Source organism: Arabidopsis thaliana, chromosome 5 (assembly GCF_000001735.4).
Source record: "Arabidopsis thaliana chromosome 5, partial sequence".
NCBI lineage: Eukaryota > Viridiplantae > Streptophyta > Magnoliopsida > Brassicales > Brassicaceae > Arabidopsis > Arabidopsis thaliana.
In genome coordinates this window covers 7,942,096-7,960,467 of record NC_003076.8, presented here as the reverse complement: position 1 = coordinate 7,960,467, position 18,372 = coordinate 7,942,096, and the positions used below count along the sequence as shown (strand labels likewise).

General features: G+C 37.5%; 6 protein-coding genes across 11 annotated transcripts; 3 read left to right on the top strand and 3 right to left on the bottom strand.

Annotated features, from left to right (window-relative positions):
* The first annotated feature begins 21 nt into the window (after positions 1-21).
* On the top strand, positions 22-3,219 carry AT5G23610 (DYAD protein). 2 transcript variants are annotated; one of them, NM_122267.5, is made up of 8 exons: positions 22-546; positions 659-997; positions 1,083-1,463; positions 1,549-1,606; positions 1,706-1,789; positions 1,892-2,250; positions 2,337-2,451; positions 2,711-3,219. In NM_122267.5, exons 1-8 carry the CDS (start codon positions 500-502, stop codon positions 2,825-2,827), a joined length of 1,500 nt encoding a protein of 499 aa, NP_197751.3. In that variant the 5' UTR covers positions 22-499; the 3' UTR covers positions 2,828-3,219. The 2 variants fall into 2 exon arrangements, with proteins under 2 accessions (NP_197751.3, NP_001031931.2); NM_001036854.3 differs by having other exon boundaries at positions 196-546; positions 2,334-2,451; positions 2,711-3,207.
* A 328-nt stretch (positions 3,220-3,547) lies between these two features.
* On the bottom strand, positions 3,548-4,781 carry AT5G23600 (RNA 2'-phosphotransferase, Tpt1 / KptA family). Its single transcript, NM_122266.2, has one exon. It carries the CDS (start codon positions 4,472-4,474, stop codon positions 3,836-3,838), a length of 639 nt encoding a protein of 212 aa, NP_197750.1. The 5' UTR covers positions 4,475-4,781; the 3' UTR covers positions 3,548-3,835.
* On the top strand, positions 3,593-6,939 carry AT5G23590 (DNAJ heat shock N-terminal domain-containing protein). 2 transcript variants are annotated; one of them, NM_122265.5, is made up of 4 exons: positions 3,593-5,054; positions 5,502-6,206; positions 6,294-6,476; positions 6,566-6,939. In NM_122265.5, exons 2-4 carry the CDS (start codon positions 5,532-5,534, stop codon positions 6,596-6,598), a joined length of 891 nt encoding a protein of 296 aa, NP_197749.2. In that variant the 5' UTR covers positions 3,593-5,054; positions 5,502-5,531; the 3' UTR covers positions 6,599-6,939. The 2 variants fall into 2 exon arrangements, with proteins under 2 accessions (NP_197749.2, NP_001031930.1); NM_001036853.1 differs by having other exon boundaries at positions 4,846-5,054; positions 5,505-6,206.
* A 909-nt stretch (positions 6,940-7,848) lies between these two features.
* On the top strand, positions 7,849-10,266 carry CDPK9 (calmodulin-like domain protein kinase 9). Its single transcript, NM_122264.5, has 6 exons — positions 7,849-8,563; positions 8,797-8,940; positions 9,026-9,178; positions 9,251-9,534; positions 9,634-9,858; positions 9,943-10,266. The coding sequence occupies exons 1-6, from the start codon at positions 8,035-8,037 to the stop codon at positions 10,078-10,080; spliced, it is 1,473 nt and encodes a 490-aa protein (NP_197748.1). The 5' UTR covers positions 7,849-8,034; the 3' UTR covers positions 10,081-10,266.
* On the bottom strand, positions 10,215-14,183 carry AT5G23575 (Transmembrane CLPTM1 family protein). Its single transcript, NM_147908.4, has 12 exons — positions 13,681-14,183; positions 13,312-13,458; positions 13,081-13,195; positions 12,909-13,003; positions 12,706-12,809; positions 12,289-12,326; positions 11,754-11,989; positions 11,483-11,576; positions 11,214-11,404; positions 10,915-11,134; positions 10,664-10,831; positions 10,215-10,575 (listed from the first exon to the last, which is right to left on the bottom strand). Exons 1-12 carry the CDS (start codon positions 13,903-13,905, stop codon positions 10,427-10,429), a joined length of 1,782 nt encoding a protein of 593 aa, NP_680213.1. The 5' UTR covers positions 13,906-14,183; the 3' UTR covers positions 10,215-10,426.
* A 137-nt stretch (positions 14,184-14,320) lies between these two features.
* Positions 14,321-17,560, bottom strand: SGS3 (XS domain-containing protein / XS zinc finger domain-containing protein-like protein). Of its 4 annotated transcripts, NM_122263.3 has the most exons (6): positions 17,263-17,560; positions 15,885-16,856; positions 15,520-15,811; positions 15,164-15,408; positions 14,895-15,061; positions 14,323-14,804 (listed from the first exon to the last, which is right to left on the bottom strand). In NM_122263.3, the coding sequence occupies exons 2-6, from the start codon at positions 16,845-16,847 to the stop codon at positions 14,594-14,596; spliced, it is 1,878 nt and encodes a 625-aa protein (NP_197747.1). In that variant the 5' UTR covers positions 16,848-16,856; positions 17,263-17,560; the 3' UTR covers positions 14,323-14,593. The 4 variants fall into 4 exon arrangements, with proteins under 4 accessions (NP_001331490.1, NP_197747.1, NP_001331491.1 ...); NM_001343818.1 differs by having other exon boundaries at positions 14,321-14,804; positions 14,895-15,408; positions 17,263-17,422; NM_001343817.1 differs by having other exon boundaries at positions 15,885-17,560.
* Between the last annotated feature and the right edge of the window lie 812 nt (positions 17,561-18,372).

The window sequence follows — 18,372 nt, the reverse complement described above, 5'->3', positions numbered from 1 at the left end:
TGCAAAGAGCAGAAGACGACAAACAAAAGTAAATCTCATCCTCACCAGAAACGTTGTAAATAATCTTCTGTGATAAGGTCGACGGTAGATTTCAAGAGATTGACCACGCGTCGGTGTAACATTGGTTTCTCCACTGATTATTCATGCGAGTTGAAAAAGGAAAAAAGTAAAGAAAAAATTACCAATAACGGCAAAATTGAAAAGGGGGAAGAAGAGAAGAATTTAGGGATTTTGGCGGCTTTAGGGCTCTCTCTCAGTCTCTCTCTACTCCCGTCGTCCGCTTCTTTTTCCATTTCCCTCTCTGCGCTCTCGTCTTTGTCTTCTTCTTCTTCTCTATCCCGATTCTACGGTGGCGCTCTGATCCCTAAATTTCTAGGTTTTACCATTTTCTGTTTCCAATTTCAATCGCGATCCGTGCTTTTTTCGATGGCGTCGATTTTGATGCTGTGAGAAGAGTTACGCCGTCGCCGCCTCTTAGTGTTCTTCGGTGTGTTAAAAAATGTCGCCTCCTCTCCGAGAAAAAACCCTAGCCGCGATCTATAATCTGTTGAGTTTTCTTTTCCTCTTAATTTCTTCAAATCATTTCTAGTTTCTAGGTGATCCTCGAGCTCGATTTTGACTCTTTTTGTTTTTGTTGTCGCGTGAATTTTTTTTACAGAAAACGCCGGAAGCGTTCTGACAAGAAGATTTGTCGGAAGGAGCCGAATGATTCTGCTATGGCTGCTGGTCCGGTGGTTATCAAGCGCGAAACTGAAGATACTCCTGGAGAAGAAGAAGAAGGTAACACCTCTAGAGACAACGCCTTGGTTGAAGTCAAGTTAGAGAAGCAAGAAGAACTTGGTCTTCTCGTTACTTGTGGAATCCAGAAACGAAAACGACTCGCTCGTGGAGCAAGATCTCGAAGATATTCAGACACCAGCTTCGAGGAAAAGCCGATTATTATCCCTCCGAAGCACAAGCAGCAGAGAGTATTAACCACTCGATGGAACAATGAAAGGTAGTAAAACGACCAAAGCCCCTTTAGTTTCATGTGTTTTGATTTCATGTTTTTGTATGAAGAGAGCAATTGTTTTTTTATGCAGGATTAAGTTCGCAGAGCAAACCTTAGCGGATATTATGAAGGAGAAAGGTGCTACTTTTGAAAAACCTGTTACGCGACAACTGTTAAGAGTTATTGCTCGAAGCAAGATAGGTGATACTGGGCTCTTGGATCATTCCTTGAAGCACATGGATGGCAAAGTAACACCAGGTGGTTCTGATCGGTTTAGGAGGTGTTACAATACTGATGGATGCATGCAGTATTGGCTCGAAAGTGCTGACCTTGTCAAGATTAAACTTGAATCTGGAATTCCTGATCCTACTTGGGTTCCCCCAGCTTGGTGGATGGTTCAGACTGCATCATCACATGATCAATCTGCGGTTACGTCAAAGCTTCTTATGGGGGAGATTGAGCAAATGAAGAGGTAATATGTTTGCAACAACTCTTGTGGTTCGATATTTGATTTCCTTGAAATGTGCTTGGAGTCTCATTTCGTTTTTGGTAAGCAGTGAAATCAAAGAACTTGTATCAAAGCAAAATTTACCAGATCATGCTGATGCAAATGAGGTGACTTTGAGATCGTTTTTTTCTTTATGTTAGAGGAATGTGTTAAGATGAGCATATTAGAGATTCAGAAACATTTTTTTTATTTGCATTGCTTCCCAGAAACTATTCAAGGAACTTAAGAGTTGGAGGGAAAACACTGATAAGCAAATTGTGGAGATCTCAGAATCGTTGACTTCAACTCAGGTCGAGACTATAAGCAAGTAGAACGTATTTGTTTAAAGTTTCTTGATTGAAATGATCTTAACCTTATGAAGCTTTTGTCTACCATATCTCGCTTATTCTCAGGGCATGTTCAAGGAATTGAATTCGTGGAAAGATAAAGTAGATCAGCAGTTACTGGGAATTTCAAACACGCTGAGCAATCTGCAGCCGAATGGGAGCACGTCATTCAGTCCAGCTCAGGAAAATTGGGAACATATATTGAAGACTTCCAATTTGGAAGATTTTACAACGAATGGTTTTGACCAATGGGATGACCTTATTGATGGTCTACCAGAGGCTGTCAGGCCGGAGACCTACGCGCTTCCAACAAATCCTTGCAAAAGCTCTCTCCAAGATCAGTCATTGATCTCTCTCCAAGACCAGTCATTGGTCTCTCTCCAAGACCAGTCATTGGTCAACGTAGATATGCAAATGACAGAAAGGTTAGAGCAGTTGTTTGTTTGTTTTGGCCCAAGAGTAAGGGTTTGATGTTTATTATTGTCTAATATTTTGTTTCTCTATTTAGCAGCATGACTAGAGGTGAATCCAGAAGCTCCAGTCAGGAAAAAGCTGAAATGACTCCGGGTTCTTCGATTACTGCAGGTCCAAAATCAGATATTGACGACCCAACAATCCAGACTCAGGTGAGTTAGTCAAACATATTAGAAGCATTGGTCTGGTGTTTCAGTTAAACTGGATGGTCAATCTTGGATAATCCTCTAGCCTCTAGATTAATTATGATCAATTTACTACTGCGCATCTTATCACAGTCTTTGCTTCATTCACTATACCACTCATGCATCGTCTGATATGCATCAGATGTTATTGGGCAATTTTTCAAAAGCTTTGCATTACCTTTACTTGATGTTAAGGAATCAATATTTGAGAATTATATTTGTACAGGAAACCTTGAAGGAGTTGGTGACATGGAAAGCCAAAGCGGAGCAGCAGCTGATGGAATTATCAAACGCTGTCCTTGCTCTTAAGGGACAGAATCAACCCAACTGGCGTTACCCGTGAAGACTAGGCACAGATTGATCAATGATTTTGCTTTAACTAGTCGATTCCACCTGCATAGAATCCCTTAGAGACATGTACAGGGTTTCTGATAAAACTAAACCAAAAAAAAAAAAAAAAAGAACAAAGAGAGGAGGCTAGAGAGGAGTCGCATCTGAAAAGCTTAGGAACAGGTAGGACTTAAGTAAGTCATATAGAAGAAGTTTGAAGTGAAAATTTGAAGGTAGAGATGCTTTAATGGTAATTGTTTTGCTGTATATTCTCTCTCGGATCTCTTATTCAACAATGAAGCTTACTTTTGAGTAATCTCTTTTCTTTATCCCTTTTGCCATATTGTTAAGTTGATGTCATATTACCACCTCCCACATTGATTCAGTCTTTGCTTCAATATCACTACCACACATGGCTGCATCTTCTGATACAGGAAACCTTGAAGGAGTTAGTGACTTGGAAAACCAAAGCAAAGCAGCAGCCAACGGAAATATCAAACGCTGCCTTTGCTCTTCAGTGACAGTAATTCCGCTCTAGCTAATCGATTCACAGACAAAGAATCCTTTAGAGACATAGTTTTTTCTTATAAAATCTAACTAAAAAACCAAGGATACTAGAGATAACTCGTCATCTTGAAAAGTGCAGGAACAGGTAAGACTTAACTAATATCACACAGAAGAAGTTAATAAGTGATCATCATCTACATCATAGTGAAAATTTGGAGGTATAATTGGTTTTGTTGTTCTAGTGGTTTTGCTTTTATATTCTCTCTAATGACTCTTTTTTCTCTTTCAAACTAAGAATATGTATTATTAAGTTTAAAATGTTAAGAGGTACAAAAAACCATTCGCCATACAAAATGCCTTAAGAGAAGAACAACACCATGGCCCAAGTACTCTTCTTCTTCTTCTTCTTCTTGTTCATGTCCCTAACTTTCGCTTTGTTTCTGTTTAGAGAGATGTCTTGTGATAGAATGTAGGATAATTCTGTGAATATTGGCATGATGTTGAATTATATGAATCAGAAAGGTATGGATTGCCGATCAGGCCAAGACTCGATCTTCTGGAAGTAATCGACAGGCAAGACACCAACAATGCCTTGAGTCAAAATCACTTTGTTGTCTGAAATGTAGAACGCAATCCCATCTTCAAGAGCTTTCTTGATGTGGAGGAAGATGATAACATTTACATTTCTTCTCACGCCACTAATCACTTCACCATCTGTAGGTAATCCACAAGAGAAGTGAACATGCATTCTATTCATACGCTTTAAGCCCGATGCTAAGATGGATTCTAAATTCTTCCTATAAGTTCCATGTACACACACTGGAGCTTCTTCTGGTGACAATATTGGTTTAAGTAACTTCTCTGACTCAACCGTCGTGATTGAGTGGCCTTGATTAGCGCGAATCAAGAGCTCTCCATCCTCATCGATGAGGCTAAACCGTTTTTTATTGTCCCTTGTCACAGCCTCTCTAATTTCATCAATCGTGTGTGAATTTAACTGAATATTTGCACAAGTTTTCAAATTCAGGTTGAGTAAATCTTCAACTTTAACAAAACCATCACCTCTCATGTTCAATCTCAGCTCAGTAGCCATATGTCGCAATATTCTCGTCAAGATTCGTCCAAGGGCATCGATTCTATCCACAAAGATCATTGCATATTAAGGAAAAGCAGCAGCTAGATTCACCCGTTTCACTGCACGTATCGTCCTCAAGTGCTCCTGAATTTGCCAGAAGAGAGCTTTCCCAGAGGAAGGCGTGTAGTTTTTTTCATCATTCAAAACCTGAGAGAGAAGTTTGTTGATTGTTAGATTCTAGAAACCGCGTTGCTAGGGTTTCGAATCACCCAAATTGAAATGAAAAAAAAAAAATTGTGTTCTTGCTTGTCTGTTTATTTTGGTTTATTTACAATTCATTCCGGTTCAATGTTAGGCTTTCATTAACCGATTTAATTATTCTTCCGGTTTAATCAAAAACAATTATTCTTCTTCTTTCACAATCTCTCCTGTGTTATTTACGCCGACTCAAAGAACCCAAAGCTCTTGGAGGAGGTGATCTTCTCTTCTCAGATCATCTTCTACTCTTGAGTATACCCTTCCTTTGAAGATAATTCCTAGTTTGGGACTTATCCTTACTTCTCCGGGATTTCACTTTAATCCACCGAAGAGTTTTGACATCTGAATTGTATTGTTTTGGGTGTGATCCCGATAGAATTCGAGGGTAGGAATCGGAAAGGTACGTTATGAAATTTGATAATTGTGATTTCTGTGACTCGTTATTGATTTTTAAGTAAAAGAACGAAGCTTTGTATATGATATTCGGAGTTCTAGGTTTAATTGAATTGTTGTCGTTGATGTTTTGATGGGGTTTAACTTTTTGAACTAATTGCTCTGAAATTGCTTAACCAAATCAAGGGTTCCTATCAACTGTGTCAAAAGTTTTCTCTTTGTGAATTCCCTGTTTGATGGCTAGGGTTAATAGCAAGTGAGACCATGAATTGCTTTTTATGGTTACTATGTTCATTCTGTTATTCTGAAGCCGATATTATATGTTGCCAAGTTTGTGTGTCACTTGAATTATCTGTTATTGTACAGTTGGATTTGTGAAGCATTTATCTGTTTCTGTGTTTTCGAATTTGCTAAAGCTTTTTAGAGTACTAACTTCTTCTTGGTTTTGCTGCAGTAGGGTGATTTGGTTTAGAAGAAGAAAGAAATGGAGGGTTTTGTCGATCACTACATTGTTCTAGGTTTAGCTTCTGGAGAGGAAGCTCTGAAGCTTACCGAGAAGGAGATTGCAAAAGCATACAAGTTGAAAGCTTTGGACTTGCATCCTGATAAACGCCCTGATGATCCTGATGCCCATGAGAAATTTCAGAGGCTTAAGACATCTTACGAGGTTCTCAAAGACGAGAAAGCCCGGAAGCTGTTTGATGATCTTCTTAGAATCCAGCGTGAGAAACAACATAAGAAATCGCAAGTAGATTCCAAGAGGCGTAAGATGATGTCAGATCTGGAGGAAAGGGAGCGTTCTGCTTTTTCTCCTAATCCTTCCGCTAGAGCTTATGATGAAGAAGAGAGAATCGCTAGGAAGCTTAAGGAGGAGATAGATAGGATACGTGCAAGACATGCGAAGAAGAAAAGTGGTTTCCAAACTCCAGAGAGTAATGTAGATGAAAAGAGAAAAGAAGAAAGAAGTGGTGCTGGAGCTAGTGTTCAACTCGATAAAGAGAGAATGTTGAAGGTTTCTTGGGAAAAAAGTGGTGAAGGGTATACAGCTGGAAGGCTAAGAGAAGTGTTTTCTGAGTTTGGTGAGGTTGAAGATGTTGTTATTAGGAGTACCAAGAAGAAATGTTCTGCTCTTATTGTAATGGCTACAAAGGATGGAGCTGTGAGTACTATTTTACTAAGTTGGTTTCTCTCTTTTTCTTTATACATCAAGAAGTTAAATTGATTCAATTTGTTTTTTGTCTTATAGGTTGCAGCGACGAGGACATTGTGTGGCAATCTTTCTAATCCATTGTTGGTTGTACCTCTTCAGAAAGCAGCCCAAACTGATTTTCTGACGGCTAAGAAATCTGCAGAAGCAGAACCGCAGAGTAACATAGTAGGTGCCGGTCTTCAAGCTTATGAAGATGCCGTCATGCAAAGACTGCTACAGGTATTTTTCTACGCTCCTCAGGTTCTTGCTGATTCATTCGTTTGTGTTTTTTTTTCTCAAGAACTCTCATATTTTACTCTCTTCAACAGGCGGCTATGGACCAGAAAAAGCGAGGGGTTTAAGCCACATGATCAAGAACAAAGCTCCTTCAAGACCAAAGTGATAAAGAATAAAGCTCTGCTTCATGATTAAGAATTAAGCTCCTTATACATTGTTTGTGTACATCCAATCTCATATCAGTTGTTGTTGTAGAATTTAAAATTCTAACTCTTCTCGAAAAAAAAAATGCTTCGTATCATCTTCAGGAGAGCTTTCAATTTGTACCGGAAGTCTTTTTCAAACAAGTTTTTGTTTTGAAGAAAATTTTGGATTTGTATAATATTCCTTTATCTAGTTTCATTTGGAATTCTGTTGTAGATTTCATGTGTTTGTCCATGATTTCACCAAATATCTCATTTATTTGATAATTCAATCACTACAATAGTATAAAAATGTGATGTTTAGAAGATATATGGATTTAAAATGTAATTAAGCACAGGGTTGATGGTTACTAAATAAATAAAGTGGACACTGACAGAAAGTTAGAAACCAAACGAGAGGAGGCAAAGACACAAACTAGAATGCGTATGAAAGAGAATGAAATTTTCCTTTTAATTTTCTTTTCTAAAATGATTCGATGTCTTCATCATATTAGCAGAAAATACATGTGACAAAAATAGTTTCTTGAATAAAAGTAATTTAGGTTTAGGAAAAAAAGGCTATAATTTAAAACGAGCTACAGTTTCTTCGTATGTAAGCGAAGGAGACGTTTTTGCCTTTATTTAGTGCCCTAAGTACTGTACGTAGTGTAGATACATATCTTCATTAAGTAGAAAATTTTATTCATAAAAACTCAATTAACTTTTTTTTTTTCCTTTTTATTGCAGTTTTAAGTTGTAAATTACATTGTTTTTTTTTGCAAAAAGTATGCAATAAAGTATTAAATTAATTAACACTATCGCTACAACTACTTCTTTAATTAGTCTATACTATTAGATATCATATAATTTTATTTCTTAAAAGTTAAAAGAGGCAATATTGTACATTTTGAATGCATTGTGCCTTATTAAACAATTAAATTTATTTAACTTTAATAAAGTTAAAAATAAAAATAAAAATTTGGACTCTGGTAGTATATTACCTGATTAATATATTTGAGTATTTGACCAAATTTATATATTTAGAAAATATAAAAATATCAACTAATTAATAATTCAACTATCAATGAATTTTTTTCCTTCATTCAGTTAAAAGCATTCATGGAATTTGTTTTACTTCCCATTTTTTCATTTGATGTGGACAAAAAATCTGAAATGGAAAGCTATTATTAGCTAATCAATCATTGTCCAAAACTTGGTTTTATTTCTCTCCTAACTCTTGACTTCCCTCTCTCTCTCTCTCTCTCTCTCTCTCTCTTCAATGCCTTCTCCAAGTCAGTTTCTTTCCTCATTCAACAGTTTCTCTTCTTCTTCCTCTGCTTAAACGAAACCCTCAAAGAAATAAAAAAAAGCTCTCAAGAATGGCGAACAAACCAAGAACCAGATGGGTTCTTCCTTACAAGACCAAAAACGTTGAAGACAATTACTTTCTTGGTCAAGTCCTTGGACAAGGCCAATTCGGAACCACTTTCCTCTGTACCCATAAACAGACAGGTCAAAAGCTTGCCTGCAAATCCATACCCAAAAGGAAGCTCCTTTGTCAAGAAGATTACGACGACGTTCTGAGAGAGATCCAGATAATGCATCACTTGTCTGAATACCCCAACGTTGTCCGTATAGAGAGTGCGTACGAGGACACCAAAAACGTGCATCTTGTGATGGAGCTTTGTGAAGGAGGTGAGTTGTTTGATAGAATTGTGAAGAGAGGTCATTACAGTGAAAGAGAAGCTGCTAAGCTTATCAAGACCATTGTTGGGGTTGTTGAGGCGTGTCACTCTCTTGGTGTTGTTCATAGAGATCTTAAGCCTGAGAATTTCTTGTTTTCTTCTTCTGATGAAGATGCTTCTCTTAAATCTACTGACTTTGGCCTCTCTGTTTTCTGCACACCAGGTGTGAATTTGTTCTTGTTCTTCTCTAATTTTGTTCCGTGACTGTGTTGGGGATGTTTATGAGTATCAATTTCGTTACTTGATGAGTCAGTTTGTCTATTAGTAGTACTTTAAAAGAGCACATTGACCCCTTGCTTAAGATCCCATCTTTCAAATGCAGTGACTGTGTGTGGTTTAGCTGAATTAGTTTGATAAGGAGCTCTTGTTTTGGACACACAAATCTTTGTCTTTCAGGAGAAGCATTTTCGGAACTCGTTGGTAGTGCTTACTATGTGGCACCTGAGGTTTTACATAAGCATTATGGTCCTGAATGTGACGTATGGAGTGCTGGAGTTATCCTCTACATTCTCTTATGTGGTTTTCCTCCTTTTTGGGCTGGTATATTTCCAATGCCTTCTTTCTTTATAAATGCATTGTTTCCACCAAGTGCTTACTCTCTCTCGGTGTCTTATTCTGTATCCAGAGAGTGAAATAGGCATCTTCAGGAAGATTTTACAGGGAAAGTTGGAGTTTGAGATCAATCCTTGGCCTAGCATTTCAGAGAGTGCCAAAGATCTTATAAAGAAAATGCTTGAAAGCAATCCTAAAAAGAGGCTAACTGCTCATCAAGTGTTGTGTAAGTTGTCATGTCTGCGAAAGTTGATGAGTTTTTTTTTCTTGTAAGCTGATTCATATGTTCTTGTGTCAGGTCATCCGTGGATTGTGGATGATAAGGTTGCTCCAGATAAACCTTTGGACTGCGCGGTAGTGTCCCGCCTGAAGAAGTTCTCTGCAATGAACAAACTTAAGAAGATGGCTTTACGAGTTATTGCAGAGAGACTATCTGAGGAAGAAATCGGTGGTCTCAAAGAACTGTTCAAAATGATAGACACAGATAAAAGTGGGACTATCACGTTTGAAGAGTTAAAAGATAGTATGAGACGTGTTGGGTCAGAGCTTATGGAATCAGAGATCCAAGAACTCTTGCGTGCGGTAAACTAGCTACTACTCCTTTATTATCAACTTTCACTTTTAACATCTTTGTTGTGGCTGGAAGTAATATCATCTTCTCATTGTGTGTGTGTGTGTTAGGCTGATGTTGATGAGAGTGGAACAATTGACTATGGAGAGTTCTTAGCTGCAACAATCCACTTGAACAAGCTGGAGAGAGAGGAGAATCTAGTAGCTGCATTCTCTTTCTTTGATAAGGATGCAAGTGGTTACATCACTATCGAAGAGCTTCAACAGGCATGGAAGGAGTTTGGTATAAACGATTCTAATCTTGATGAAATGATCAAAGACATTGATCAAGATAATGTGAGTAGTACACAAATGATCTTTACTGTTTGTTTGATGAAGAGCTTGGAAGAAATGTTTATGGTGGTTGCTTTTTTTTTGTAGGATGGACAAATAGACTATGGAGAATTTGTGGCAATGATGAGGAAAGGAAATGGCACTGGAGGAGGGATTGGTCGGAGAACTATGAGGAACTCTCTCAACTTTGGAACTACTCTTCCTGATGAGTCTATGAATGTCTGAAGTACTCATTTTTAGTGAAAATAATTTAGCGACTTTATGGAGCAAAACATGTCATATGATACAACTTGCTGTTTCTGCTTACTCTAATTCTGCTTTTAACAACTCTTAGTAATTGAAATTGTAAGCTCTCAACAATTTGTAGAATTTTCCCATGGATTTTACCATATCTCAGAGCTTTAGAGAAAATGTTGTTTTTTTCCTTTTTCACAAAAAACCAAAGGAGTTGCTTAATAATGTGTCTTGAGGGTTGACATTAAACTTGAACAAAACAATTTCCAAAAGTGAGAACAAAAATAAATTAAGACACTATAACTGAACTGTAATAAAATTTGAAGAAGAGAAGAGATTAGTTTGTTTTCTTGTCTTCTTCTTCTTTCTCAGTGATCAACTTCTTCTCTGCAGTTTCATCCTCACCTCCAAAACCGAACTCGTTCACACGTGTCTTATCCACTGGGTAAACCCACCTTTGGTATAAGTATATCAAGAATATCACATCTGAAACACAGAGAGAGAGATCCATTAAATAAGACTGTTTCTGAAAATCTGAATCGAAATAGAGAGGAATTTGATAGATTTTACTCACCATCTCTGAATACAGAAAGTCGATGTAAAATCGGCATTTTGATGACAAAGGCAAAGAGATCGTCGATAATGGTGTTGAGGAACTTGTAAGTCATCTGTCTCCATGGTAAATGTGCCACTGATTTAAGCTTGTAGTTGATGAATAGCTGAGGACACATCATGATGAAACCTGCACAAAACAAACCCCAAACTCAAAACAGCTTCACAAGAGAGATTCTCAACAGTTATTTTAAGGATGGTGAAGGCTATTACCGAACATGTAGACACAGCTTGTTAGTGAAGATAGTATCCAAGAATACCAGCTCTTGTGGCGTTCATAAGCGAGAGAATATATGGACAAGCCAATGACAAGGAGGAGGAGCACATAGGATAAGAATTTGATGGCAATGTCATCATACTCCTTGGTTTTATTGCTTGCATACGATTCACGATCATGGAACCTCAACCTTGGAATCATTCCACTTCGATCAACCTGTTAAGTTTAAATGTTTACTGAGGTCTACATGCAAAGCAACAACATTAGAAATGTATATATAAGAACTTATAAGTACCTCTATGCGCATGGCTTTCCCTATTTTCCAGAACTCAATGCAGACACCGACTCCGGAACTAGCCAGTATCATCCATGAAGTGTCGTTGTCAAGCAAGTAGAGGAAGATGACAAACTGACAGATAAAGTTCAGTACAACAGACTTTGCAGACAGCCCTTCCATAGATTTATTTTTGTTCCAGAATTGGATATCTGCAGGGTAGGCCAAAAATTAGTAAAATTTCAACAATCATTCCTACAATTGTTAGGAAAGATTTCGGTCTTACTTACCATTTTTGAATGCCAGGAAGTCGAACACTGAATGAAGCATCGAAACAAACATCGTGATCCCCAAAAGATAGGGATTTCCTTCCAAAAACACCTTCTGTAATAAATAAATTACACAACAAAATAATATTTACAAACAGCTCCAGGGAGAAACCAAGAGATATGTAAAGAAAATAATCAATAGTGTCTCTCCACCAACTAGTTTCAAAAGTTAATAGCAAATCATAAGTTCATGGATAGAAGATGGTGATTGACTATAAATAACCAGAATTACCTTTAGTTCGTCAGATTCACCGTCAAGCATGCTTCCATAGCTACGCTGCATCTGGAAAGATTGATCAACTTGCTGAAACAGTTGCCACTTCATCATGCTTATGGGACTTATTTCCAGATTTAGTGGTAGTTCTGAGACTGTCTCATTGACTGGAATGAACTTGTCCCTTAGCAGCCAAAACTCATTGAAGTAAATTGTAGGATAGTAATTTCCTGTGGTCGGTTCTACCAGTAAGTCTGCAAATCTAAAGTTAAGTACCAACATATAACAAATTGGGCAAGTAGACAATCACAATGCCAAAATGAAAACCAAAATAAGAGACGTGACACAACTTTTGACCATTCGAGGACCCAAGAACTTATGATCCAACCTTTTTAAAAAAGAAGTTTAATCCAGCTTATGCTAAAAAAGGCATGCAGCAGTCACATGGATAGTGCCTTCAAATGTTATAGAAAGCATACACAGAGAGAGTTGTGTAAGAAACCAAATAATTAATAAACAGTTCATACTTTCGTCAAAAGAAATTGAAGGATACGAGGAGCAATGTTTGGTGGTACACCATTCTGTGAATAGCTGTCATGAAAGTGAAAGCAGATATTAGTCTACCAGTATGGAGTCATATTAAATTCGATACTGACAGACAGTCAAAGAGAAAAGCAGGCATGCTATGCCATCAAGTACTACTTGTTTAGGTTAATAGTTTTTTTATGAAGGAAGTCAATGCTCTCTCGTGTGATTGCTTAAGGTTATACCCATAATTGATAAGTGTCATTATGTGCCTATGCTTTTTAAGACTCTGCTATTATTTCTGACAAAAAGTAGAATTATATATACATCAACATAGAAAGCGAATCCATCATGATTATAACTTTGTTCTTATTTTAGTCGGCACTGAGTGTTTCTAGAGGCGCAAAAAAAATTATACTACACGAAAAAAGCAGAACCAACTTACTGAGTAAAATCATCAACCAGGTTAATCGTGACATTAGGTTTCCAGAGGGATATCCATTCCACAGGGACCTCTTCCTTGGGATCTGATTTCTTATCTCCAACTTTCTGCGAAGCGCGGTTGGCGTTAGCTCATTACACATCTATTGAACATATTTGAGTTCAAGACAATAACATAACTATATGCAAAGTTTCCTACAGCCATACCTCAACTTCAGGTTCGGATTCATCAGAGTCTTTGGGACTGCCCAAGAGACTCTTCTTCTTATTTTTTTTCTGCTTTGGAAAGTAAGTCGCCACAGCTGAAATAGTGAAAAGACCAGTCCAAATCAGCTATTACAGAAACCGAATAATCAATTGTTGTCCAAAAGAGCCTTACCATGCGTCCTACTAAAACTATTAAGAGGTTGATATTCAGGATCAGTGGGGTCAATGGGAAATCCAGATCGAGCAAAAAAGATATGAGCATACAGACTTCCATTATTCTGTAGTGTCTGCGAACAAAAACAACATAGTAACTCAATGCAGCTTAGTAATAGAATAATATTGGAGGAAGCAATATATGAAAGAAACCAAAATATATTAAAAAGTCAAGCAAGTGATTTTATACCTCAGATGGATAATACGTAAGTGACTTGGTCCTAATACTCTCTGGTGTCCATACAGCATAAGGTATATTCGTCTCATGCCAATATAGCGCACGATCATTGCCAAAGTCATTGAACTTCTCCTGCTCTGATAGATAAAACCACATATCCTGGAGAAAAAACATCGGTCGAATTTAGATTCATGAACAAAAAAAATCTTGAAACCCTAATTCTCCAATCAAACAGTAATCCAACACTAGTCATACACAACTCTAAAGCAGACACTATAAACATGTTTACAGAACTACACACGATTTATTAAAATCCATTTGTAGAAGAAGTATGAATATAAATTGAAGTTCAAATTCATCATCTATAGAACAAAAGTTTACCAATGATTCGCCCTTGTGGAAGAGATTAGTCATGAGCTGAGACGGAGCAGTGGGATCCATAGGTTTCTGCTTAGGAGAAAAGAACTTAGAAGCAAAATACCAAAAGACGGCGATTCTAACGATGCCGGAAATCGTGGAACCAAATCCACGCTGCTGCTGCGGTGGAGCACCATCGGCGCCAGCCGCTTCAGCCACCGCCGCCGTTTGTCCTGCCGGCGGGGCCATAGTTTAACGAATCGAGAAAAGGAGGATTGTTTTTAGTTACGGCGGATTCAAAAGCAGCTGAGATGTGAATTCGCTGAAGGAGATTCTGAGATTTGTAAAAGCAGAGAGAGTTCGATAGAGAGATATTTATGGGATTCTTTATTTAATTTATATTTTTTGTATAAAAATCTGAAAGAAGATTTGAATAAACAAAATATATAAGTGTGATGGAGTCGTGACGATGCTCTTCCAATGCGATTCAAGTAGAAGTGTTTTATGACACCAACACGTCGCTTTAGACTTTAGAACAAAGTAACATTTGCATCTAAAGAACTCTGTATTTTAGATATTTACTATTATTTCCCGAACCTTTAGAAAATAATATTTGTACCCATATATTTTGTAGATATAAAATTCTAAAAACATGATTTTGATTTGCCATTCTGTGATTCACTCTGACGTTTGGTAATATGTCTAACTTTCATATGAAATTTTACCAAAAAAAAACAAAATACTAAGGAAACTTGGTTTTAGTCACAAGAACTTAATGCTTCCTTAGATCCGTCTACTAAAAATTGGAGGATAATAATCTATAATCTCCTTAGATTTGTCCTAGTATTTAAATGGAGTCTCTCAGATCTCCTACTTTCCGACATACCAAAAGCAAAACAAAGAAACTTAGTCTTGTCTTGTGTACCAGACTTTTGTCTCAATCATCTTCATTGTGAAGGCCATGCTTGTACATGAGCTGTTCCAAAGCCTCATCAAATTCTTTCTCCAGATCAAATATCTCCTCGTGATGCCTCTTCTTCATGTCTTCCATCTTCTTCTCTTGATCTTTTATCAGCATCTCCCTCTCTTCCACAAACTCCTCCATCTCTTTCTCTTGAAACTCGATGAAGCTTGACACTTCCTCAGCTCTGCGAAAGAATCAAAACCGGAATAATTCAGTTACTCTTAGGTTTGAAAAACAAAAACGCCAGAGGGATTATGTTAGTTAGTACATATACCTCTTTCGGCAATCGTCATTGCTAGAGGGATTAATGTTCTGCTGCTGCTGGCCAACAACCTTGGCACGTTCCTGCTGCTGCAACATCTCGAAATTCTCCTCCTTTGCGTCTCTTCTTTCATGGATCTGTTTGATTGAATCCATGAAAAACCTGTCGTGTGCATCCATCTTCAAACCACCACAGGTTTTTTGTTGGACAATATAATCAAAAATGTGAATCAGTAGGTAATACAAAATGTCAAGTTTGTGATTTTCTAGGAAAAATCATACCTCTTCCCTGTTCTGTTCATGCTGCATCTTAGTTCTCTGTCTCACGATCCGATTATCCTCTGCAGTTCTACGCAGCTTCTCGCTCATAATTTCCAGAGATTCCTCAAGCACCTTGGCGTGCTTGTTCTGTTTTGAGAGCTTGTTCTTAAAGTAGTTCAGCTGCTGATTGTCCTCAGAGATCTGCCTCAGCTCCTTTACAACCATCTCTTGGTATGATTTCAACTCGAATTTCAGCCTTGTTTTGCCTAATGAATCATAGATATATACATAACAGATGCATTAACACGGACCAACAAAACTTTAAATTCCAATGACAAAACTAAAAGCATATATCAAATTTCTTTGGGGGAGAGAACCTTGAGAGTGTTGATTGAATATGTCCAGATCTTGCTTCGTTGCAAGGAAGCCATACAGTTGGCGAACACCTCCAGAAAACATACTGCGCTTCTGACCCCAGGCAATTCTATCTAACCCCATCTCAGCTAACTCCCGGTGGAGGCGTTCGGCCTCCAAATAGCCAGTGGCACTGCTCTCAAACATCAGAACACTCATCCCACGATGGCCCTGTGGACCATAGGAATGGCGTGCTCTAAGAGCCTCATACTTGTCGAAGTATTCCAGCAGCTCTTGGTTGCCCATGCCGAGCCACTACAATGTAACATTCTAAGATCAGTAGAATGCAAGAGAAAAATTAAAGAAGTAAAAGACAGAAGAATTCCACCTTATCGTTATCGTCCTTATCCAGTCTAGTATTCATGATGATGACCATTGGAGGCCAGACAATTTCATAATCCTTTTCATCCTCACCCAAACCCTTCCACTGCCCATAAATCTCACCACAAGGAATGACAGATGCGCCTCTCATCTGTAGATCCTTTTCTAAAACTTCAGCCAATTCTCTATGGAGCTTAACTCGCCTAGCTCCTTTTGTCCTCGCATGAGCTAGTAGAGGGTGCAGGTTATACCAATCGATGGCACCAGGTCCGTTCTGACAAGCTGGACAATGCCACTGCCTCTGTGGTTCATTTATCTGCTCGATCGACAAGCTATCCAAGCTGCCAAAGAACTTTTTGAACCACTTATTCTGCTTTCGTGATCCATGGCTCTTTTGACTCACATCCGAGTCATAATCATCACTTGCAAGGTCGTCATCAGAATCATCCAAAGCATCGGAATCATTCTCTTCCTCAGAAGCATTATCCACATCATCCTCCACGTCAGGAAACTCCTGCACAGCTGTGTGCTGAGCAGAACCTCCTCTTGCCTGCCAATTCCATCCTCCTTCCAAAGGAGGGCGAGATACAGGTGGGGGTGCCACAAAGTTGTTATCATACTTTCTGCTCAACGCTCGTCCCCGACCAGATATGTTAGCTTGAATGCCCCGACCATTGCCGTTACCTCTCCCGGATACATTGTTTCCTCTCCCAGATACGTTGCTACCTCTCCCTTGCTGCTGACCACCCCAAGCTCTAGGAGGATTCGAATTCTGAGAAACCCAAGTTTTTCCAGAAGTGTTTCCTGGTTTGTTCTTGTTCTTCTTGGAAATGACCTCCCACTCTCCTCCATCATCTTGTGAAGAAGCCAGTCTCGTCCCTGCCAAACCTTGAACCAACTGTTCAACCTCAGGCCTATAACCACCCTGAACGTTCTTTTCCTTAGACATTGGACCAGCCCTAGAACTCATTTTTACAACCTATAGCCACCAAAGAAACCCACAGTCACTACCAAAATCTCAAAATCCACACATGAACGTGAAGTTATAACAAGCCAACAACGCATAGGCTCAAAAAACAAACATCAAAGCACAAAAGGTAGATCAATCCGATTTATATGAAACAAAAACCAAAAAACGAAGGATTTTTCACAGTCAAATACTCCGATCAGCGACTAAACGGTGAAAGCACAACAAAATGAACAAAAACAGTAAGACGCAGGTATCGTTACCTAAGAACTATAAAATATAGGGAAAAAAGTAACCCATAGCACAAAAACCTTCGAAATCGAGAACATTAGGGCAATTTTTCCAGCGAAGAAAAAGAGAAATCGAGCACAGAATGCATGCGGTGAGGCGATCGGAGGCTCTAAGGCAGAAAACTTACAGAGTAAACGACGGAGAACGTAAGTTTAAAGCGCCGGAGAGTGAGAGTAGTGAGTCAGGACTCCGGAGGAAGAAAATAAACTGACGAAGAAGAGACAAATGAGGAAGCTTATTAAGCTCTAAAACGGCCTCGTTTTTCCGATTCTGGACTCCAAATTTTCATTCAGTTTGATTTTGTTTTCATTTTTGTACCTTTTTTTTTCCTTTTTCGCTTAACTTAATTGTTCCCACTATTAATTTATTGCTACGAACATGACTTGCTTAATTTTTGTTTGTTTGTCAACGTAAACATGTCTTGCTATTTTTGTATTTAATATAACTTTCACCTTATTAAAAATGCACAAAAAGTAGATATATAATTTTTACTTATATTTTGTTAGGTTTACATTTTTTGAAAATGTTTACAATGGAACCATACTGAAATTATTGTATTAAGGTTATATATAACTTATAAAACTCAAAATAATCATAATATTATGTACTATAAAAGTTACATACTATGTAATTGACAAAATTTTATATAATAGAGAAATATAATTAAATTCTTTTCTTGTATTATATATGTATATAGAAAAAATAATATGTTATATATCATTTAAGCGAAAAAAATTATTGTTTTAAAGATATGATTGAAATGTTTATATAGAAAACAATCACAAGATTATTTACTAAAAGCAAATCACAAAATAATTGACCAACCTATATAGAATAAACGAAACAAAATGTGTTACGTATCATTTGTGTGATTGGCAGTTACGTTTTATATTTTTGATTAAAACATTTTTAGAAAACAAACCACGAGATTATTTACTAAAAAAATAAATCACAAGTAATTGACCAACTTAAATATAGGAAACAAGAAAAAAAAATACTATGTTACAAATTATTTGTGTGAGGAGTTGTTATCTATATACACATTTTAGTAGATATTTTTGAAATAAATCATGGATTTGACACTTATTTACAATAGAATGTTATTGTCTTAAATTCTTAAGATTTCAAAAAATTATTAGAAGAAATTAACAAAACGATTTATATCATTAATTCTCTCTTATATTTTTCGATTAATTGTTAATTTCCTAAAATATCTATACCTAGTTTAAACATAATA